Source organism: Calonectris borealis, chromosome 7 (genome assembly GCF_964195595.1).
Source record: "Calonectris borealis chromosome 7, bCalBor7.hap1.2, whole genome shotgun sequence".
Taxonomy (NCBI): Eukaryota; Metazoa; Chordata; class Aves; order Procellariiformes; family Procellariidae; genus Calonectris; species Calonectris borealis.
In genome coordinates, this window is record NC_134318.1 from 33,868,687 (window position 1) to 33,893,018 (window position 24,332).

The 24,332-nt window shown below is 38.4% G+C and overlaps 1 protein-coding gene across 9 annotated transcripts in view; it reads left to right on the forward strand.

The window, feature by feature from the left end:
* The window catches only part of VTI1A (vesicle transport through interaction with t-SNAREs 1A), a 282,386-nt gene that overhangs the window by 107,223 nt on the left and 150,831 nt on the right, over nt 1-24,332 (forward strand). Inside the window, exon 6 of one of the 9 annotated variants that reach the window (XM_075155073.1) lies at nt 12,201-12,481. The exons of 7 other annotated variants lie outside the window; for them this stretch is intronic. In XM_075155073.1, coding sequence (XP_075011174.1) covers nt 12,201-12,373 — 173 coding nt within the window. In that variant the 3' untranslated portion in view covers nt 12,374-12,481. Of the gene's footprint in view, nt 1-6,854; nt 7,007-12,200; nt 12,482-24,332 lie in introns of those variants that run through there. One more of the 9 variants, XM_075155081.1, reaches the window with a different exon arrangement.

Here is a 24,332-nt window from a genome sequence, read left to right on the forward strand (position 1 = left end):
ATGAGAACATACACATGTAGTATTTTTTTGGTGGTAATGGGATTAAGATTTGGATGAAAAGTTATGATATAGGCACATTGAATTTTATAATGGAAAATAAGAGTTTTTCTCTTAAACATCAGGGAAGACCAAATTGGCAGTGTGAGGCCATTGGCCTTCTGAGGTTTTAGCTGGCTATATTGATTTACATATTAAAGTTATCTTCCTTTATGCTGTGTGTTGTTACTTTACAAAACATTGGTTTGGCTGCTTATAGCTCGTGTTTTGAATTTTTCAGACATCTGATGTTAGTGGATTAAGATGGGGACGCCTTGCTTAAGGTGTTTCCAGTCACAGATTCTTAAATGGTGAGGAAGGACATGAGCCTGTCTTTGAGTTGTGTTCAGATTAAGGAAAAAATATAGAAAGGTAAAGCAAGGGAAAAAATCATGCAACTGAAACACTGGACTAGGTCTCAGGAGATCACATCCTTCCTATCTGACCTTGCTTAAATCACTTAGATCTTTTACAGTTGTTTAAACTTTTTTACACAAATAGTCTTGTCCTTCATCTCTGTTCCATATCTCCTTAATTGTACAAGTGGATTAAAACATCACTGTCTTCATCCTTTACCTCTATACTGTATATGTACTGTACTGTAAATATACTGTGAATTCTTTGCAACAGTAGACTGTCAAAGAAAAGTACATAACAGCTCTTAACATAGTGGGGTAGATCTCACTTGGATGTCCAAGTATTACTGTAATATGCAATAACTGAAAAAAAACAAGGACATTGAGCATTTTTCCCCCCCAGACTAATTCTAAGTTTATTTTGATCACTTCAAAAATCAATGTAATTTCCCATAAATTACAAAAGTATCAAAATGTGAGTGAGCAAATAACGAGACCTTTTTATAAACCACAAAAGCATGGAGTATTTTTCACTGTCTTCTGAAGTTGACTATAGCTAGACATAAGGTAAGAGCAGGCACTGTTATTGCTGTTAAACCCTCAGTACATCCTGCTCACATTGTCAGTGTTAAGCAAATCACCAGGTTCTTAGTTATGAGGGATATTTTTCCCCAGGCCAGATTTGCAGGATTTTCAGCTTTCCTTCTTAGTATGGCACGTGGTCTACTTTCTGGGATCTTTTGCGACTTTTGATTGAAAAAGTCACCCAAGTTCTCAAGGGCTTAGAACATTGACAGTGTCCTTGATCTTTCTTGTGCTCTTCCTCTCAAACGCTGTAATTGTGGCTTTTAATCTTTAAGGGGTTTTTAAAGTTTCTTAAAGGATGCTGGGAAGAACTTCAGTTTGTGGTATATGTTGGCTTATAGGATAGATGTTCTGTGGCTGCTTCTGAACTAGGTATGTATTTGATTGCACTGTTTTTTGCTATTGAACTCTGTTCTAATATCCATTTTTCCTATGTAGTAATATATTAGTTCTCTCATTAGAAACATGCAGCCAGCTCCAATTACTCGTTCTTACGAACAGACCTTTCTCTAAGAACATTCCCATACTGAGACACTGAGAAAGTTGAGGTGAAGTCTGTAAACAGCTAAAGTTTAATCTAAGAACCCGGCCAATAAAACATAATTACAAGGCCATGGACATAGATCCCATCTTGCCAAGCGTACTTGTCAGAGCGCTTCAGAAGAGAGGGGGTAAGCAGAGAAAAGGAGAACAAGGACACTGTAAAATGCCACAGTTGCAGCTTTTGTTGAGTTGCTTTCACATTCTGTTACTCCATTAAGTCTTGGGCAGCATATTCCGAGAAGTGCCAATTCTGTACTGAGCTCCAATGAAGGAAAATATGAAGTCACTTGCAAACCAACTGCAAGAGAGTATGTGCTGTTGTTGCTCCTCTAAATCATGCCATTTTAAGCTCATTTTTAAAGACAAAATGTCACATTAGAAACATTTGATTTCTGGTTTCATGGAAATGCTGCAGTATGTGCTTTCAAAGTAATGATGGTTTATATTTTTATTCCTTTTTATAGACTTAATATATACAGTGATTGAGGAGCAAAGCCTTAATGTAAGGGTGCTATTTAAGTACAGATTTCTAGTGTTCATGAAACAGTATTTTTGTACACAGAGAAATGAACTCATTTACTGAACATAACTTTTCATTCCACTTGGACACACTTATTGAATGTATTGTGTATCCAAGTGTCTGCAGACATGCAACTGAAACTTGCTTCATGGTATATGTCCAAACAGGAGACCATAGTTCAAGTGCAATTAAGGGTCATCACATAGTTGTGTAGTTGAGGAAATAGATCAAAGGCACTTTTATGCAATTGTGGGGGGGATCACTGTCTGAAATGACAAAGCGTATGGAAACCATATATTTTTCTTCATTTGGTCTGTCTCAGTTAAACCTATGTATCCAGTCTTTGAAAGCCAATATTAAAAACCCCAATCTTCCTATCTCACGTGCCCTTGCTAAGCTCTTGAATAGATGAAAGGATGTTCAGTATAACAGAAGATCCTTAAATTGACCACAGTGGTCTAGTTGAGGAACTTAGTTAGCAGTGATTTCAGCTTTGGTAGAAATATGTGGAAGAAGATGGTATTTAAGCCAACCTGGCCCTTATGCTAGATCAGCATAAGCAAGGCAATGGAAGGTTATTCAAACTTTGTAGGTAGTATTAGTAAAGACATGGATTGACCACATATGCCATGTTGACCTTGGAGAAAGATTTTGCCAAATATGAAAATACTCAAATGTTCCTAGAAGTAGATGGGTATTATGTGGGTTAGGAGAAATATCGTTTTCAGTTGGGCAATGGAAAGTTGGTTATATTTTGGAATTCCCAGAGGAGAAACACTGGTATGATGTCTAACAGATAGTGACAGAGGTGATGTTTAAATTAAACATTCATGCTCCTTCACATGGCTATTTGCTGAAATATTTATGTTGGAATATATTTCATTCTTTTTTATGATTAAAGTTTGCACAAAGTATGCATGTTTGTTTATGCCCCAGAGATCAGGGTCAGTGCTATGATGTGAAAGGCAACTGATTAGATGCTACTTTGGTTTAATAATTATTTATTCATGAGGTTTTAAGTAAGTTTAAAAGTATATTATTATTTTTTACCTTCATAAACAAAATTGTGTATCTTGAAATCTCACAGGTTTCTATAGAAGGATAGCTATTAGAAGTAAAGAAAAACAATGGATAATGAACTATAAAAAAGACAATCCTATGTCACAGCTGGTAGCCAGGAATTTAAAAAAAAAATCAATTCTGTAAAGTTAATGGTGGTAATTGGCAACCCTCTTGATGGGCTTGCTTTTATCATGGTAATTTTTTAGGTTTGATTAACATAGCATTATGATTAACAAACATGGTTGGATTTTTGCAGAATTTTCCCGTGTATTGAAGCTTAAAACTTTTCGAATCATTTGGTCACAAGTGTTCCTGCCAACTGCTTCTGGTCCTTCAGTGACAGATACCATTTTCAGTTCCGATCTCTGTAGGTCCTAATATCAAGCTTCCATCTCAAGCTGCTTCAAATATTTTCCAAGTCTGTTGCCTCTTTGCATTACCTCTCCTTGTTTTATCATGCCAGTAGCTTCCCATCTTCTAGCTCATCAGAAACAACCTTTAAAGTACTTTCTGCACTATCCTCAACTTAGTTCTTGTCTCCTGTTCTTTATCCGGAGATTGAGTGCACAGTTGGTCAGCTAATGATGATTGCCTCCATCACCCGCAGAGTGGTTTTGGCCATTCTTCTGCATATAGTGCCTCAACAAAAATTAACCCTGCTCCTGTATTGTGGGTGTGATTTCATGCTATAGCTAAACTAATCTGATGGTGAGCTGCCACGGAAAGGCACAAGTACAGACCTTCTCCTCATCTATACAATAACAGGTAATTCAGACATGCAGGGTAATTTGCTGAGACCTCTTGATGTACTGCTAACTTTACGTTTTGAGGTATTTACACTTACTGAATTGAAAATTTACCTTGCAGCAGAAATGGGAGAAGGCATAATGGTCAAAGCCTCTGTTCTGAAATAACTAGTCATCAGATACAATGGAGGAGAACAGAGTGAGGCATGGGCGAATGAGGGGAATATAAAGATAATGTAATGACTGTTTCTGTGCTCTCCCACCCTTAGCTATTGTTAATCCAAGCCCTGACATGAGTCGGTACAGCCCAACTGATTTATCTAAAGTCTGGCAAACAGGGGTAGAATAAATGTCTGGGAAACATCCATTTGGAAGAGTGCCCAGCTCTGTCCCTACTTTTGCAAGTCATTAGACCTACACGGACACGATTTTCCCATGTCTGGCTATTAGTGGGTTTATGGCCATTTTGCTTCATGATACGTGGCATCTGTATATATGCCTTAAGCTCTTTATAACCAGAAGTTTCAGTAGGTGTTTAAAGTTCTGTAAGATTTTTTTTTTATTGTTTGTGTGCACTTTCATCACATTTTTCACCTGAATTTTGCAAAGCTATTTGTTGATGAAAATGCTAATTTTAAGTGGTTTATGAAATTTTTATTAAGTTTATGATGTTGTCTTTCATTCCAAAGTGATTGCTTTTTCCCTTTTTGACCTCTGTTTGCTGAAAATCTTGCATTATTGCTGTTTGACTTGAGATTAAGCAGTGTTCATAAAATGTATCTATATCTATATATTTTAAACATTGATTTTTATCACTCTTCACAAATAGTTTGAAGAGCTGTGTTACAAATTCCAGTGTATTTATTTGTTCCTGTTATAGAGGCCAACTTAGCAAACTAATATTTTTTCATTGTTCTTTTGTCTGACATTTTGACTTGGAGACCACGGTAACATTTGCATACTCTGTTCTCAGCCTGTTTGCTGTCAGTATATAATGATGCTGTCCCACAGAATTAATAAGATTAGAAGATTATCCTTAATTGCCCACCTCTCTTCTAACACTGGTTCCTGTTTTTGTACCCGACACAGGAGTTAATATCGGGATGCTTCCAAGTGAAAGAAACTATGTAATTTGTGAGAGATTCTTTCAGGAAGGTTGTCTGATTACTGAAGATGGGCTACCATAATTAATTTGAGTTAAAATAACTGAAGACCAGATAACTTGAGTTTTAGCTCAAGTTTGTGGATCAAGGTAAATCACTCTCCTATAGGCTGAAGTTGCTATCCAAAGTTGAAACTTGGGTATTTTGTACCATTTCCTATTTAACTTGAAGACTTCCTTTTGACATTACAGACATGTCAAGACTAAATTCAGTTCAATAATTTCATCATTAAACATTTATTTTAAGTTAGGTTCCTTCCTCTCCAGTGTCAGGAGACTAGTCTTCCTGAACTAGCACAGACATTTTTTAATATCCCCCTAAGTGAACATTAGCGAGAAATGAATGAGAAATGAGACATTTTGATGTTTTGAAGGACTGAAGGGCAGACAAAATATGGTTTACTGAGGATTTTATGAAGGAGCACCAGGGTCTTTACTTGATAAACAAATCCAAATCACTGAGATGAAACCTTAATTCTGGAAATAAATGAGGGCTTTTTGTTTGGCAGTTTTTATGTATTCTAGCTTGCGCATTCTGGGAACACATTGTTTTGAATTGATTTAGGTAGAATTTACTATTTCTTAAGCAGAGAGATTACCATGAACAGTTCATAGTATTTGACAAAGTATTTCTTCCTGTAAAGGAAGATTTTTCTGACACATCTCTGAAATACTGTCATCTGTTACTTGCCCTAACACATATAAGAGGAATGAACAGCTAACATGTACTATTGGAAATCAAGCTAAAAATGCTGAAGCCTTTTTCTTCACACTGACGTTCATGTTTAATATTAAGACCAGTTATCTTCCTGTAATTCCTACTAGCTTACTGAAGCTTCTGTAAAGAAGATTAATTTTTTTTTTTACAATGGTGAGATGTTATGTGCTTTGATAAGGAAATGTTTCTTTTCTCTAAGTCAGTTGTTAGTAATACAACAATTATTTGATAATATTTCATTCACAATGGCATGCTTAAAATACTTGCTGCCAATTCATTTTTAAGAAAATAATTACTTATTTCTAACATCCCTAAAGAAATAATTATGTAATAAAAAATTACATGACTGACATATTCGTTACCTCTAACAAATGCAAGTATTCCTTGAATTTTTAAGCAATTTCATAGGGTTTTGTATTTAAATATTGAAACTTATTAAAATTGCCCATGGAGATTTGTGGGAGAGGTTATCTATGGGCCTCTGCTAATTAATTATGATATATTTTACTTCCATGTGATTTGTCACTACTAGTCCTGTAAGGACTACAGGAAAAATCATTTGTTTAATCTGACTGGGACCTTGTGGCATTTAATTGTAAGCATAACTGTGATACAATAAATCCAAATGAATTTGGACAGTGATTAACAGAGAGCTCCTTGATATGTTAATGAGATTAAAAAACGGGTTCCTGAGTGTTTCTGTGGATTTCATTAACGTTTTTGCAACTAAACACTTTTTAGGGTAAGAGTGGTTGCTTGTTGTTGTTGACCAGTATACATTATTGATTGAATGTAACCTGCATGAAGATATTTGTTTGTGTCTATGTAATAATGTATAAATATTTATATATATGTATATATGTGTATGTATGGCAAATGTACAAAGAAAATACAATATGGAAGGCTTATGCTGCATTTAGTTATGATGAGCCAAACAAAAATCCACCAGAGTTAACTTTACTGTTACGTATATTTCAAGCATCCTAAAATGTAGTGGTTAACTAATCACAGATATGTAGTTCCTGCTCTAAAAGCTTATTATCTAAGACACCTGCAAATATTTAGACATCTGCATAGCTTTACTACTGTGAGTAGTTCTACTGATTTTGTTTATCTGTTTTTGTAGGATTTATACCCAAATTTGTCATTACATGGCAAATTTGCAACATGAAAAAGAAGGAAGAAAAAAAACAGAAGTTTGATATGGTTATTCAGAAAGCATATACGTTGGTCCTTTCAGATGCTTTGTCATCACATTGCTAGAAAGCTGAAATTTTAAAGAATATATTTATAATTTTGCTATTTAGCAGAATTATAATAAAACTGTAGAGAAGATAAAGAGTATTTCCATTAACAGCATCAAACTGCTACTGGACTTCAGGCAAAGGAATTTTTTGTTTGTTTATTCTTGCAACTCGCCTTCTGCTTATTTTAGTCTTTTTCCAAAACTTGGCTCATCTTCCGCTGTGCTGATCTTTAAATGGACTTGATACCATCTCCAACTGTTTGATCGTCTTTCTCTTCTTTTTTAGTTTAGTACTTTTATTGCTGAAAATAAATTTTTATAAATTGGAAAATCAAAACCCTCATTCTTTGTACCCAGCATTCATGGTTCGTTTAAGAGTGGTCAGGCCTTGGAAGAGGCTGCCCAGGGAAGTGGTTGAGTCACCATCCCTGGAAGTATTTAAAAGAGGTGTAGATGAGGCGCTTAGGGACATGGTTTAGTGGGCATGGTGGTGTTGGGTTGACGGTTGGACTCGATGATCTTAGAGGTCTTTTCCAACCTTAATGATTCTATGTAGCAATAGTGCATTTTTCATATTCTGCCCTGGGAAAACACTTTCCTGTGCTCTAGAAGGAAAAATGGTTCAGCTCCTATGGATTCTCCATTTCTCCTGATTGCTAACCAGAGGTCACTATCAGTTGTCATTGTAACTTTGTGTTTCTTCACCAGTAGAAATTAGACTGTACCACAAAATGGAGACCTAGGAGAGGTTAGTATTTTGTGACTTAATGAACAAGCAAGACTTGAATTGGAGACTTACTGCCAACCCTCTGTGTATCATATTTCCCTTTAGACTCCAGCTCAGGGAGATCTTTAGTATGAGAAACATACAGTATTTGGGTGCTTGTTTGTTCATCTGTTTGTTTTCTGTTACATAAAAGGAGGAGGATATAGTTCAGTTGGAAGGGGAACTGCTTAATACTCTCTTACGGGGTGCTGCGAATGCCTGGCTGCTTTATCTGCTTGTGTGCTGAGGTTTCTGTATGGAGCTCAACTTAGCACCTAATACTTACTTGGCCTTCTACAGCCAGCAAGCTCTACCAAGGAGGTCTGTTCTTTGTGCTGCCATGTCAGTTTGTCCACTGCATTCCTTGCGCCCTTTATTTCTGTGTGTCAGTCATTTCGTTAGGTCCCTCCCGTTTGTGCTGTTCCATGAAATCCTTAGAGAAGGAGCTTCAGTGTGTCTTAGAGCTGATGTGATGGCAGTCCTGTCACCAGCATAATACAGGTTTCTTGTTTCCATTTGCTTGCAGAATTAGAGAAGGGGCTTTGAGGCATCTAACCCTCCCACAGCTCCAAGGCAGGACCCATGATGTGAGTGGTTTAGCTAGTTTTGTTTTGTTTTTAATCTGGATTGCAACTTCATACTTGGATAGATTTTTATCTTTGGGGAAGAAAATGTAGATTGTTATACTAACAATGGGTAGACATTCATGCCACAAATGGTGTTGTGACCTATATTCTGTTGCTGTCCCCCACACAGAGCTCTCTCTGCCTTCCTTGGAAGCCCAGATGTAGAAATGATGGTGAGAACTGGCCACAGGCAAAGCTGCATATGTCTTGTAATGGGCTGGATTAGAATTTGTGGTGGTGTCCCTGAGCTCCTGTGGTACTGTGATGAAGCAGATTTATTCAAATCAATAAATGAAGAGTTTTACTTAATTAAATATCAGAAAGTATTGTTTGTATAGAACATTTACTGCTAGGTGCTGTTTACGTAGAGGTTACTGCAGCTGCCCAACTTCAGCTCCCAGTTTGCTGCATGGCTTGTGTTACGGAACCTCCATCTGCAAAGCTTGATGTATTGACAGCTCCCATCAGCTGAGGTTTTGGTACCTAAAGAGATGGGATTAAACACATACTGATGGTAGTGATAAAATCTTCAGAGCAATGGTTAACAGTAATGGTTGAACAGCCAACAGTCCATTGTTTTGATCACAGCCGTTAATTTGACACAATCTTCATAGCAGTGACATCACAGTCATTGTTTCAGGCTGTTTGCAAACTCAAGAACATAGTCATGTCTTTTCAAATTGTTTTCGTTTCATGTCTCTGAAGATTTTCCTTGTGACCATGAGAGTTAGAAACATGTTTGGGAAGAAAGATTAGATGTTGCAGCTGAATACTGCAGCAGAGAGTGAACACTGCATCAAATTCTGCTTCTGTGTTATCGTGGAATATGCAGAACTGTGTTCAAAGGTTGCAAAGCAACCATAGTCTAAATGCGTTTTTTTTCTTTTTTCTGTTGAGAGACATACGATAAAAGGGCTGTGAGCTACCTAGACCTCAGAGTTGCTTAATAGCTTGTGGGAGCTAGCTACTTGCCAATTTTAGAGCATCGGTCTATCTGACTTAACCGCATGTAGACTTACTGGCAGGTCTACTCAAATCAGTGGTGTAATTATTTACTTCTTAAAGAGAAAACAGGCTTACATTATAATGGCCTTACAATAACTTTCAGTTTTATGTGGAGAAAAATAAACAGTTGTCATTTCCTTGTTATTTTGAGGTTTAAGCCTTTACCACAAAGGTTTTAAATATTTACTAATGACTATGTTCTCTGAAATTTCTCTGTTTAAAAATACAATGAATTTATTCAGGGAAATCTTTCTGTTGCACCAAGCTTCACAATCTTGATTATAGGACATAATAAATGAATGTCTTTTCCCTCTATTTTTCTTGGTATTACTTGACTTTCAATTCATTCAAACTGTCTATTACTTTTAGTATTTTAGCGGCCAGCTAAAATTTCAAAATACAAAGACTATTTTTTTATTTGTGATATAGCCATGTTCCTAGAAAAAAGTATTTTTGGCATTGGAAGAAGAAATAAGTTTGCTAGTGTCATATCTGAAAAATAATTTCACATCAGAATGCTACCTGAGAGTTAAATTGTGTTGATATCAGGGAAACTAAGTAAAGAAGTGTTTACTTATTTCTTTTTTGTTAATGTTTTTTTTTTAATATGACCCAAAGAGGAGAAAGCGTTCTCATTTAACCAAATATTAATTGCTCTTTGTTTTTCCTGCTTTGCCTGACATTGATCATTAGTAATTCCATTTTTCCTTTTACACCTTTTTGCTTATTTCTAGTAGTTACTCTGAGATCTTGAGCACTCAAAGGCCATTAAAAAGAGATGAAGCAGTAACTTGGTTATTGCGAGGGAAGGAAGGATTCTAGTACATAGTGGTCTGGTGGAGCTGGCTGTAGGAATGATTAACTTTGGAAGTGTATTTGTAAAGCAAGAATTGCATCACTTCAATTTACAGTTTCTTCTAAATGTATGACCCCTGAAGGTAGTCAGTAGTTGGGCTTTATCCTGGGAAATGCCACCATTTCATCCCTTTTTATTTCAAATCGGAACGGAAAGTTAAAATATCCATTATTTCTTTTCCTCACTGAACAGGAAGCTCTGCGGAGTTTTGGCTTGGAAACACTTGAATGTTTTGTTTTCTTTGGAAATCTTGAAATGAAGCTTTTCAGTGTTCTCAAACCATGTTGAACTATTTCATTCTATTTTGACCTTAACCTTTGTTATCCCAAATTGCCACAGGGCTCCGTGGTAGTTGTAGGCCTAGCATGTAGTCTTGCTGCTGGTACACCGAAAGAGTTTGGCTTCCTGGAGGTGTGGTCCATCACATCAGTTAGATCAGATGACAGATTACAGAGTTTAAGATAAGACCTTGGATTCAGCCATTTCAGTTAGATCTGGCAGAGAAAATGTCACTGGACACCAGGAATGCCCAAAGAGCTTGGACTATGGGAAGGAAACTGAGTGCTTCCAAATGTCTCCGTGCCGAGTGAGCCAAATTTCGGACACTTTGTCTGATTCCTACCTGTAGCAGATGAGGAATGCTCACACATGTTTTGCCAGCTCTGCTGTCATGATGACGATACCTCTAACAAGAAAGCAGGAGCCTTAGCAAGATACGTGGCAGGGAAAGAAGGGCAGCAGTCTGATGATAGCATCTTAAATCACTTTGATCATTTGCCAAGTAGACCTATCCTCAAGATATTGTTGGATAGAAATTCTTTTTTCTGTGCTACTCCCCCCATATGAAAATGAGAGCACAGTAGCTCAAGCTGAAGTACCTGAGTACCAAAAAGAAACTTTTTGTTTTGCTTCGATGTCTAGTCTGTTTTAGCCAAAGATGAAATTAAGGCAAAATTAAAAACTCTCAGTAAATTTCTTAGCTGGCTGTTAACACGGCTTAGCATGAAGAACTTCACAATATTTGGAGAACTGTGCTATAGATAAAATTTAAATTTGTTTTTGTAAATTATAGCGTTAAAAAAAAAAATCTTCAAACTTCAAAAACTGTATGCCTTCCATTATCCCACGACACTGCATAAGAAAAGGCTCCCCTCCGTGAGGAATGGTGGGTGTGAGCAGACTGCCCTGCCCCAGCTGATGGGCTCCGCCCGGCGCTGCTTAGCCAGGCTGCAGGTACTCCCACCGCCCCTTCCAGCTGAATGAGCAGCAAATGCTCCCTAAAATAGTACAAAGGAACTTTCCAAACATATAAGAAATTATATAAAATTTATTTACACTACTTGATCTACTTTTAGTCTGGATAATCATCATATTGTTAATTCCTGAAGTGACAGGTGGCAAGTATGTAATAGCAAAAGCTGATGGGGAAAAAGAGAGTAGCCCTCTTTGTGGTGATCTAGTGTACTGGAGAGGTGCAGCCCTTGTTCAGCTGTGGTTTCTTAACGGGTAATGCTCCTTTGGGCTGGAGATGGGGGTTGAAAGGGAAAGCGGAAACTTCCTCCTTCGCTTTTGTCGTGCTACATTCTCAGTTCGTTGTCAAAGATGTGTGAATTGAGAGTCATGTACTCGGAGCCCCAAATATCACTCTGTATGTTTAAGCATCTCAGTATAGGTCAAGAAGTATAGGCAGCGTACTAAACTGGGAATTGTGGGGTGGGTGGTTGTTTTGGTCTTGGTAATAGAAAATGCAGGTCATCTTGGGTGGGGAAAGTAGGTATATTTTTATGCGGAGCCCAATACTAACAAGTAAATATTTACCTTGGAGCGGTAATGTCATGTTACCATGCTATTCCATTGTAGAAATAAGTAAAAGGTAAATGTTTGCTTTTTAGTTACTGTCCCTGGAGCTTTTAATATAATACTGTTTAAAATCCTTATTCATATCTTAAAAAGGCAGTTTTCTCTTTTTACAGAGAAAAGACAACAAAGACAACAGCAATTCAAGCTTCCCTTAAGGTTCCACTGTGGTGCAATAGCCCATCCTGGAAGAACAGCCTCTAATTCTCTCCTTGTTGATGTTTATTATATCCTCAGCCTTTCTGCCTCAACTACTAGCATGGCTGTCAGCTGGAAGGAATTTTGGTGATAATTTTTCTGATAGGGGCATCAGTTCAATTAGAAGTGGATTTCTGCCTCAAAGGACTTATCACTCAGCAGTGACTTGTGGCCATTATTCTTTGTTTCTGCTATTGTCTTGTAGGGGACTAACGCAGAATCCTACTGCTTATTCTGTAGATCCCAGCCGGCCTTTTTAGTTACCTGGATTATAACGAACGACTGAACCAAGTTCATCTTCAACAAAATTGAATTTGATACCTTTTAGACTTGCTCTACATATAGAAATGAGATGAATTTTCGGTGTGCCAGTCAAGTTAGAAAAGATACTCCAAGTATATTACCTTATTAGACATACTTTTTTCCTAACCACAAAAGACAGTGAATGGTCAGTCATCTTTGCAGCTATTGCAAGTGATTTGCCATGTCTTTTGACAGAAGTGGAATTTTATTTTAGGTGACTTAATCATGGACTCTTGGTAGGAGTGAGAATAACGATAGGGTATGGTCTATGACCTTGTCCTGTCAGTGCCGATAAACCAGACTATACGTTCAGATTTCAAACAAATGAAAGTTTCTGTCAGTAGTCCTGGCGGTGATTTCTACAACTTCCTTGACAGGAGTATTGAGTCAAGAAAGCTTCTAAAAACTTCCTTGGAATGATACTAAAAGATAAAGCTACGTGCAGGTGAACAGGTTATAATGAGGGTGGGTCCCAGCATGGGGAGGGCAGCAAATAGTGATCTGCAAAAAGACCACCAATGGTAATGCCAAAAGCAATGGTAGGAGGATGTTGCTGTGTTTTGGCACAAGCATATGGTAACCGGCAGCAAACCATGAGTAGATTTTGTGTGCTGAGCTAGTCAGGAATTGTTATATTTGTGTACAATGTTTATTTGCTAAGCTTTATGGTCAACTTCATTACTCTTCATTTTATTCATTATTATGTCACTGAGCAGTAACTTGTTAAAAGATTAAAAGTTCCAATTGGTTGCTCATGCCTAAGGTATGTAAATGCTTTGCAGCTCCAGCAGTAATTTACTGACATTCTGGCAATTTGCACTTAAATAGTTTATGCACGCACATGTACATGCACACAAGCACAGTGTAAATGCGTAATTTTTTTAGAAACACAGTACAGTGCAGTTAGCTCTTACTATAAAGGACCTGATCCTACAGTCCTGATGCACACAAAAATCCTTTTTATTTCTTTGGAATTCATCAGTTTCAAATGCCTGTAGGAGAGATCCTAAGAGAAGAGCATTGTTTTTTTCAAAACTAAAAACAAACAATGAGGAGGCAAAATCTAATGCTCCTATATATAAAATCCAAGGTGCAACAGTTAGTACAGAGTTTCTTTTGATGCAGATGTAATCAGAATATTCTCAGAACCAGTTTTTCAAATAGCATTGTGCGCAAATGTGCATGAACACACATAAAATATGCACAAATATGCACACACAATCGTAAGTGTAGATCTTTGTGCATGTGTGCATATATAAATATTCAGGCATATAATTTTAAATCAAGCTTTACCCTTCTCACACTCAACACATACTTCTTATTTGCATCTAGCTTTACAAATATTGCTTGTGAATACTGATAATTCTTTTGTTACAAAATTGTTTTTTGATACCAGGTTGCTGTGTCTTCAAATCTACAAATGTACAAATGCTCACATTTTGAAGCTTTATGGGCAGCAGTTCCACGAGCACAGAATTACTAAACTCCACCTTGAAGACCAGAATCAGGTGTCAAACACTCAGAGTAATTATTCTCTCCTTAGAGAAAAGATATTTCCTCAACCAGACCTGCAAAATCATGCAGTACTACATGAATTCAGATAGTATAAGGCTGATAGGAGACAGCAAGCTTTTCTTACTAAGTTAAATCACAGATTTGGCCGTAAAAGCAGATTTTTCAAAACTCATGAAGTGGTTTTATACAGTTCGCTTGCCTTTATACAGGCATCAGGTGTTCCTCTCTTTCTTTCAAGTAAAAAAAAAAAAAAAAACCAAACCAAAACAATTCGTCATTTAAAACTAGACAGAGGTCATATCTTTTAAGAGTTTTTGGAGATTACAGAAACAAAGACATATCTTTAAAAAAATGAAAATTATTTAGTTTCATTGAAAATTATTTGTTTCATTGAAAATTATTTCGTTTCATGTCGTCACAGTATTGGAAGTAGAAAGTGAAATATATTTGTAACATTTATTGTATAATCATGCACAGTAATGTTTATCTACAAACATGGGATGAAGTCCTTTCATATAAATCCTGTAATGGAAGAAGTAGGAGGTGAAATTGAGTAAAGAAAACTGAATGATACAGATTTTTTATCAAATCCTGCAGACAATAGAAAATATTTAAAGACTTTGAAAAAACATTTTTGCGTAGTTAAAACCTAAATTACACAGGAGAGAACAAAAATGATGTAGACTGTGTATGCCACCAGTTATGGTGTTATTTGAACAGTCTACACGAGAAGAAATGTGTTTCAAATCATCAAATAGACAAGACTGCTCAACTGATGTGAATCATTAATAAGCGGATAATAATTGAATGAAGGTTTCTTTAAGCATACATTTTTGAAAATGAATGAGAGAAAAAGCATTTGTTTTCAGTTGAACAAGAATCATACTTCAGAAAGAATTTTATTTGAAGAATTGGCTGATTTTCTTTTAATCAGGGCAAATTCTAACAAAATGGGAGTAAATAGTCATCTAATTTAAGGTGTAGTATGTATAGAAACAGGTGAACAGCCTTGGAGAAGTGGTAATGGAGGAATGCAATTATTCACTTTGGAAATCGATTGGTTGCTATAATTAAAACTGGTAAATACTGAGTTTCATTATTAGTTGATAGACATTTTTGTCATAATTTTTATATGCTTCCCTGGTGAGTAGATACCCCAAAACTACAAGAACGATTAGGAGCTTGTTAGCCATTCCTGTAAATAAGAGAGGGAGGGTGGGGAAATTTGTAAAGAATTGTAGTACCCTACAAATAAGGATCCTACATTTATCTCAAAAATCCTAAGGAAATATGAAGAGGGAGAATGGTACTGCTTCATACTTACCAATTCTTACATGAATACCCAAGTGAAAATGTTTTGCCACCTTTTATTAGCACAAAATTTCTTACATGCAGTAGAAGCAATTTGCTTATAACCACGATAACCTAATGACATATGATTATTTAGGTTTAGAGGGATGAGTAGTACCTTTTTATTTCACCACCCATTTTTTTCCCCCGATTTATTGGACAATCTGGTCAAAAATGTTACTTTTCTCTCCAGCACTGCTTTACACAAAGGTGGCATTCTCTCTAGAGACCCTTCTGGGAAGTGAAGATGTGTTGTTACAAGGTTGAATCAGAGTGAGAACAAGGTGCTTCATTTTGTGACTTCTGCCATTGTTTTAGCTTTCTGGAGTCTCTCTTGAATACACACATTTTCAATGAGCAAATGACTGTGCTCTGAGGACCAAAGCTGTAGTAAGCTTGTTGTGTATGTTTCTCAGAGCATGATACTTCTTTATGATCTATTGTATTTGCCAAGGTTAGGTTAACTTTTTCCTAGATTAGCTGATAGACCTAAAAATAACTAGGTTTCATTTATCAAATAAATACAGCAGTTTGTGGTTTTTGAATGAGGAAGTTGTTTGCTTTTTTTTTTTTTTTGCCACTTTTTCTTAATTTTAGTCGTTCAGATGGTGTTTTTTTTCCCCTCTGCTCTGCATAATAGTGGGATGGAAAAGAAGGTCTAAGCTGCAAGACCTAAAGCAGTGGCAAGGAGAGACAACATTATAACATCTTTTTTCAATTGTCAGAGTTTCTCCTTTTGGCCTACAGAGGCAGAAAACATGGTCAGTCTCCCCAGGACATAAATCCTTTCTCTCTGATAAACTCACAGACCATTCCACATAAGCTAACAGTGACTGGCAGGGGATAAGCCATTCCAAGTTAGATGAGAACCAAGCACTTTCTTTTTACTGGCATGTAAAATAACTATTGAAATCCTGAAGTCAGTTGTGAAAATGCCAGGGATTTTTTTGAAACCAGGATAAAGCCTTCAGGGATTTGTGGCAAGAAAGTATTCTGCACTGGCCAGTGAAATACCCTGAAAAGTCTCGACAGTCTTCTGCATATGTATTTTCCATTTCTCTATGAGCAGAATATTTTAGAAAAAGCTAAACCAGAAATATCTCTGCCATTTATTACTATGCAAAATAACATAAAGGAATGTGGAACCACCAGAGAATTCTGAGAACTGAGGGTCCAACCAAGCTGTTACTTGTGATTTGAAGTTCATAATCAGGTAGATTTCTAAGATGATTTCTTTTATCCTAATTCTGTTTTCCTACATTTAATTTTTTATGCCTAGGAACTGGAGGGCAGAATTTCTCTCATTTTTGGGTACTGATGTAATTATTCAGCTGCAATTACAGGCAGGGAGCTAGATCAGGAAAAGAGAAAGCATTTGGTGTTTGTAGGGAATCACTTATTTTAAGTAAACCTTTCAGAAACGCACAACTTTTTGGTTTAAGAAGAGCTATAGAAGAGTATTGAAATGCAGTCAGATAAATTGTTGGTACTTCCATGTCATCACTTTCTGTTGTTGTTAGCTGCAAAAACACCTGTATTTTTTCCTCTCGTTCTCTCTTCCTTCTCTGCCATGTCTTTCCATCTTACACAAACTCATATACGCACTTTTTCTTTCTCGCACAGAGATGTACTGGCTTTTAGTTTTCCAACTTTAAATTGATTAGAACACATTAATTTTTAAATAAGTGTCACATATCCTTAACCAAGCACTAAAAGGTTGAGAAGGCTTCATGGTGTAAAGTCTGATCCAAAACTCAGTGAGAAGAATTTTAAAAATGTAGGCTGCCCTTCATTAGCCCTCATGATATCTCTTGACAGGCAATGTGTGCGTACGTTGCCATGCCAGGCCAGGGCAAGACCAGCTGCCATGCACCATTTACCCTCTGTCAGCAGCTTCAGTCAGAGCCCGGGCAATACTGTACACACGAGTCTGTCATGCGTCAGCATCAATTAGGCTCAGTTTGCTGCGCTTGGGAAAAGCAACAGCCCTACTATTAACCATTTTTCTTCTTTCCTCCCCCCATCTCCATTTGACTCTCCAAGCAAACGGTTTGATTTGGCAGAAGCATTTTTATAGCAATCCTTGCAAATAGTAATCGCAGTTTGTTTTAAAATAAGTCACTAATTCAGATGAGTTGGTTTCACGGCAAGAAATTGGATTTATTGGTACTATTGTTTAAATGGGGAAGCTAGATACAGCTTTGCTTTTACAACCATTCTAATTTTCCCTTTCAGTTGTTATGAAGAAGTGTTGATGTCTGCCCGTCTATACACATATATAGACTTACATATATACCCATGCACATGCACACAGATTATAATAGTAAACTTCAAACTTATTGTAAGGCCAGGGGACTAAAATATTTCATTAAAACTGTATCTTCTGACCTTCTTGTATTATATATTCAACATGTTTTCAATTTTTCAATTGCAGATATGCCTTTGCATGGTTGTTTTTCTGGGTATTGTTGCTTGAAGAGCAGGGCTAAAATTTCCCCAACTTCATGAGAAAACAACATGTGTGGTCATGCCTAAATTTGACTCACTATTTTGTGGCTTTTCACCGCTATTATGGAGGGGGTGGGGAGCAAGACGACCACCCATGGTGTGTTCTCGTCAAGCGGTGCGGTGAGCAAATGAGTTCGCTGATGTGCAATGAGTGTTAAGAGAACAACCTCTTCTGGCAGAGTTTTCAAGCACTTCCCTCCTTCCCCCCCTCCCCAAATTACAGCTTCTTCCTCCGTGTAAGTATAGAACACCCATGACTATTTATATAATAAAAGAGCTACTGTCTACTTTAATGGATAGTTAAAGACATTTTCACAGGTCTGTATCCACATGGGATTTATAGAGACTTATAGGCCTGGTCAGTTTGTAAAATCGTGATGGCCCAAGAGACTGTTGTCAGATGTTGGTAACAAGACAGTGTTTGAAAGGAATCAAAACAATATAAATCCTGTGAGATCTGTGGCAGCAGGACGGGTTCTAATGGAGAGGAAGACAGGGTCGACCACCACACAAGAGAACAAGGAGAAGAAAGTGTTTTTTCTCTTTCAAGCTTGCAGCACCAGCAGGGGTAAGCAGGTTTCTAAAAAGAATCTCGTCAGCGGATCAATCCAGTGTAACAGATGGAGTGCACAGATATTGTCTATCAGATTTCCATCACATGTGGCAAACAAATACATTGTTGCAACTGTTAGCAGCAAAACTTTTCCTTTTTTTAACATCATAATTACCCAGAGTTGAAAAGAGCTGTGGGTTAATGATTTCCTAACAATAACTATAGGGGGTTTGGTGGATAGTAACTTCCCCAAGGAATACATTAGCAGGAGATATAAAGTCACTGAGCATCTTGAATGGAAGGGTTTGGATCTGCAGAAATAACTGCTTATAGTGGTGCATTTTGAAAAGTGGAAATTTTCCTAGGAGAGAGAGACTGGACTGGATCTTCATCTGCTGTAACTGGCAGGTTTACACTGCAGACAGTGGAGACAAACCAGTCCATACCAGCTCGAAGTTTTGGGCTTTGTTGCCTTTATAAAAACATTTGCAAGAGAAAGATTTGGAAGGGCTGAGAACGATTCAGTGTGCATGCACAGTTACAGCCATAAGAGGCAAGGTGTGAGGCTATGAATTAATTTCCCAGTGTTATTAATATTGCTGTTATTAATTAGATGTTAATTTTGTTAACTCTTGATGCAAATATCAAAGTCTGGATGCAAATATCATAGAATCGTAGAATGGTTTGGGTTGGAAGGGACCTTTTAAAGATTGTCTAGTCCAACCTCCAAATATGTAATGGGTCTCTCAGCATCTTCTGCATTGTTTCATTAGTCCTGGAACAGAAAGAATGACAGTGAAGTGGTAGCTCTGGAGGTGGGCTAATGACTGCATGGCACTCTCAGTGTTGGTGTGAATGCCATAGGTTTAGAAGTGATGGGTATCATGGATTAAATGGATAGGCTTTTAACAAGAACGTAAGTCACAATTAATTTTTGAAAATAACAATTGTTGGGCCTAGTAAATAAGCAGTTAAGACCATGGTTTAGTTACCATTTAGTTACAGAAAGTACCTCAGGCATATGGCCAGATCATTTAAAAAGTTTCTCTAGGCTCAAACAAACCAAGTGGGTAATCGGGTGGGTTAGTTATGTGAACTAACTGGAAAAGGATCAGTCAGAGTTGAAGGCACAACTCAGAAGTTGAAGGTCCAGACATATGGATCTGTGGCCATTTAAGATGACACAGGGCATCTCCCGTCCTTCTGCCACTCCAGAGGAACGCAGGTCTCCCATAGATCCTTTATCCATAAGGCCAACCCCACGAGGATGTCTTGAATAATATTCTCTCTCACATGACATGAATCAAGCCCTGGATCTTGTCAAAATGGATGTGTTGGACTAAGTTTGCACAGAGAGGTTGTGGAGTCTCCATCCATGGAGATACTCAAAACTTGACTGGGCAAGGTCCCAGGCAACCTGTTCTAGGTGACCCTGCTAGAGCAGGGAGGTTGGACTAGGTGATTTCAAGACATCCCTTCCAACCAGTTCCAACAAGTCTGTGATTCTGTGAAGATCAAAGGTGCGTATAATGACAAAGCAACGCAAAATGTAGGTTCATTTCTTTGTCTTTCAGGTGTGCGGAAGCGGGAATTCCCAGGTTGTCAGAAGTTTAAGACCCAGCAAAATGGGTTATATTCTCAGGAACTGTGGCAATTTGAAGTGTTAGTTTTTTGTTACAGCAAATCTGTTCACTAGTTCTTTTTTTTTTATTTATTTTAAAACATTTTGCGACATAACAAATGTAGAACATGAGAAAAGATTGACTCCATGCTTAAGACACATGACTCAGATGGTGGTAAGGTGTTTTCAGTTCTAGATCTGTCGTGAAGTTTCTCATTAGTATGCATGAAGCTTCTCAGTCTTTCTGTGCCTCCGTTTCCCAACTTAGCAAGGAAGCTGTTTAAGGCAGGAACTAACTTTTTATCCATTGTATAAAGTGTGGTTAACCTAGTGAGACCAAATGACTACAATTACATGTCATGATGAGGTTTGAGAGTGATTCTGATCCAAAGAAACCAAGCGTCCAATTGAAGCAATATCAGATCTACCTTGACCTTAAATATCATTACGTTTCTGGCTAATATTGTCATTCACAACATTTCTGATCATTTAGTCACAAGAAGGAAGGATTTTGCAGAAGTAAAGTGAAAAGTGAAAATGTTTGCGTAGCATTTAAAACAACAGTACGTTATAATGAATTTTTCTTTACATTTTTCCGCATGTATGACATTATTCAGTATTTTTTAACTCATGCTCTAAGTTTGCAGTATTTGATCAGCACTTGAGCCACCTCAAATAAAAATTGCATTCTGAATTGGATCCTGTTCAAAGCCCCCACCCCAGTGCATTTTTTCATTTTAGTCTCCTCTTCAATTCCAAGAATTCTAAAACAAAAGCCAAAATAACATTTACACCCTTGCTTCCTCCAAAATACCTCTTCTTCTTCTGGGCCTACTTTCTTTGCACGCTAACCCTGTAATTCTAACTCTGCAGGAGCTCTGATGCCTTTATAGTATCATAACCAGCCTTTACATGTCTGTCTAGCTACTGAATAACCTCACTTCTGGGAAGAAATAACTACACACCTATCCATGCCCCTTTTTATATGCTTATTAATTGAGCTCTGCCTTCCTTTTCTCTCCCAAAAGAACAGAAATTAGCAAACACTCTCTGAACACTTCTTGCCCCATGAAGAAGACTGGTGATTTGCCTTATTTTCTCCCAAGTCCCAAAGAGCCCTTCCCCTAGATCTGTAAAGTATGAGAGAGAGCTGGAGACAGGTACATATTCACCTAGTACTCAACAGTTCGTGCTGTGAGCATCATGAGCATCAAGTAGAAATATGAGTCATACAGAGAGCATCCTGCACCCAAAAGTACAGTTCTCTAATCACAAAGGTAAATAAAGATCTCTCATTTTGGATATAGTATGGGGTCTTTGACTTGCCTTTGAGTGCTGCTGATTCAGGCCCTGATATGCCCACTAACCTGTTAAGTGTGATTTCAGGACAGCTTTGGTTTATGTAAATACTAACAAAGAAGCATATCTAAGGTACAGGCAAACTTGCAACAAATATAAAGGAAGGCTGAGCGGGTCTTTCTTGAATAAAGTGTTCTTGAATATTACTGACAGGTTTCCAGAGAGTTGTGATTGTTGGGAAACTACCTTTATGGAAACATGAGAATTAGTGACAAGTGACTTCGGTTAGGATTCTCGTCCATCTACCTGACAGAGCAAAAATTCCTTGCTAGAGACAGCATGTTTGGAGGGTTTAGGTGAGCTTGATAAACTGGGCAACTAGATGACAATGTCATGGGGGACATTGTCGTGGTTTAACCTGGCAGGCAGCCAAATAGCACGCAGCCGCTCGCTCACTCCCCCCACTCCCACAGTGGGACGGGGAGAGAATTGGAAGGGTAAGAGTGAGAAAAACTCGTGGATTGACATAAAGACAGTTTAATAGAACAGAAAAGGGAAAATAATAACGATAATGATAGAATATACAAAATGAGTGATACACAATGCAATTGCTCACGGCCCACGCTGACCGATAACCAAGTAGCGATCGCTACTTCCTGGAACACGCCTACCCTTCATATACTGAGCATGACGTCACATGGTATGGAATACCCCGTTGGCCAGCTGGGCTGGCTGTCCTGGCTGTGCTCCCTCCCAACGCTTGTTTTGTTTTGTTTTGTTTTCTTGAGCTGGATGTCCTTTACTAGCAGGGTACTTTAGCAACAACTGAAAACATCAGTGTGTTATCAACATTCTTCTCATACTAAATCCAAAACACAGCACTAGGAAGAAATTTAACTCTATCCCAGCCGAAACCAGGATAGTATCCACCCCTTATTCTATACCATTTACGTCATGCCTAAGTCTCACATTTTTCAATACATTCCAATTAATCACCACCACCTTTCTTGCCTATATATATATATATACACACACACACACACACAGAGATATCATTCCCTTAGTCTGTGGGCCATCCCTCTAAAATGTCCATTGAGTTCATTTAGTCCACGACTTTGGGCTCCATCTGTCATAACAGTCTTTCAGGGCCGGAGAGATGGTGTGTGGTGTTGGACTGTTACATCCTGAAGCCAGTTCTCATTTCGGTACTGCTGCGCTCGTCCGGTCTATCATCGTTGCACTTCGCTCGGTTTCATCGGAGTTAATTCATTCTTCATTAATCTGGGTGATTTTTACTGTATACCATTGATAGCAACCGTAGAAATAATGATATACAATATCATATAACATTTAACATCATACAATTCAGTTCATTGGCTATTTTCACCCAAAATCAAATCCCCTTGAGGTACACACTGGACTTCCCCATCCTGTCGCATCACCCACCAAGTGTACCCAGGTCCTTGAGCAAAAGCAGTCCCACGGATGGGTCTTCCCTTGCCAGAGGCAGGAGTAACCCAGACTGTCTTCCCCAGCATATTTCTCATATGCACGACAGGGACTTTATCCCTCTCTACAGTATGTAAGAGTTTTGACTGGGCAGGGCCAGCTCGATTGACAGATCCCTTGGTGTTGACTAACCAGGTGGCTTTTGCTAAATGTGTGTCCCAATGCTTGAATGTCCCACCACCCATTGCCCTCAGTGTTGTCTTCAGCAGTCCATTGTATCGTTCCATTTTCCCGGAGGCTGGTGCATGGTAGGGGATGTGATAGACCCACTCAATGCCATGCTCTTTGGCCCAGGAGTCTATGAGGGTGTTTCGGAAATGAGTCCTTCTGTCTGACTCAATTCTTTCTGGGGTGCCATGTCGCCATAGGACTTGTTTTTCAAGGCCCAGGATGGTGTTCCGGGCAGTGGCATGAGGCACAGGGTATGTTTCCAGCCATCCTGTGGTTACTTCCACCATGGTGAGCACATAGCGCTTACCGTGTTGGGTTTGTGGGAGTGTGATATAATCAATCTGCCAAGCCTCCCCATATTTATATTTCAACCATCGTCCTCCATACTAAAGAGGCCTTACTCGCTTGGCTTGCTTGATTGCAGCACATGTTTCACATTCATGGACAACCTGTGCAATAGCGTCCATGGTTAAGTCCACCCCTTGATCACGAGCCCATCTATATGTTGTGTCTCTCCCTTGACGGCCCGAGGCATCATGGGCCCACTGAGTGATAAATAATTCACCTCTATGTTGCCAGTCCAGATCCACCTGAGCCACTTCAATCTTGGCAGCCTGGTCCACCTGCTGGTTGTTTTGATGTTCTTCAGTGGCCCGAGTCTTGGGTACGTGAGCATCTACGTGACGTACTTTTACAACGAGGTTCTCTACTCGGGCAGCAATATCTTGCCACAACGCGGCAGCCCAGATGGGTTTACCTCTGCGCTGCCAGTTGTTCTGCTTCCACTGCTGCAACCATCCCCACAGGGCATGTGCCACCATCCATGAGTCAGTATAGAGATAAAGTACTGGCCATTTTTCTCGTTCAGCAATGTCCAAGGCCAGCTTGGATGGCTTTCACCTCTGCAAACTGGCTCGATTCACCTTCTCCTTCAGCAGTTTCTGCAACTTGGCGTATAGGACTCCATACCGCAACCTTCCATCTCCGATGTTTTCCCACAAGGCGACAGGACCCATCAGTGAACAGGGCATATTGCTTCTCGTTTTCTGGTAGTTTATTATACAGTGGGGCCTCTTCAGCACACGTCACCTCCTCCTCTGGGGATATTCCAAAATCTTTGCCTTCTGGCCAGTTCGTGATCACCTCCAAGATTCCTGGGCGACTGGGGTTTCTTCTTCGGGCCCACTGTGTGATCAGTGCGATCCACTTACTCCACGTAGC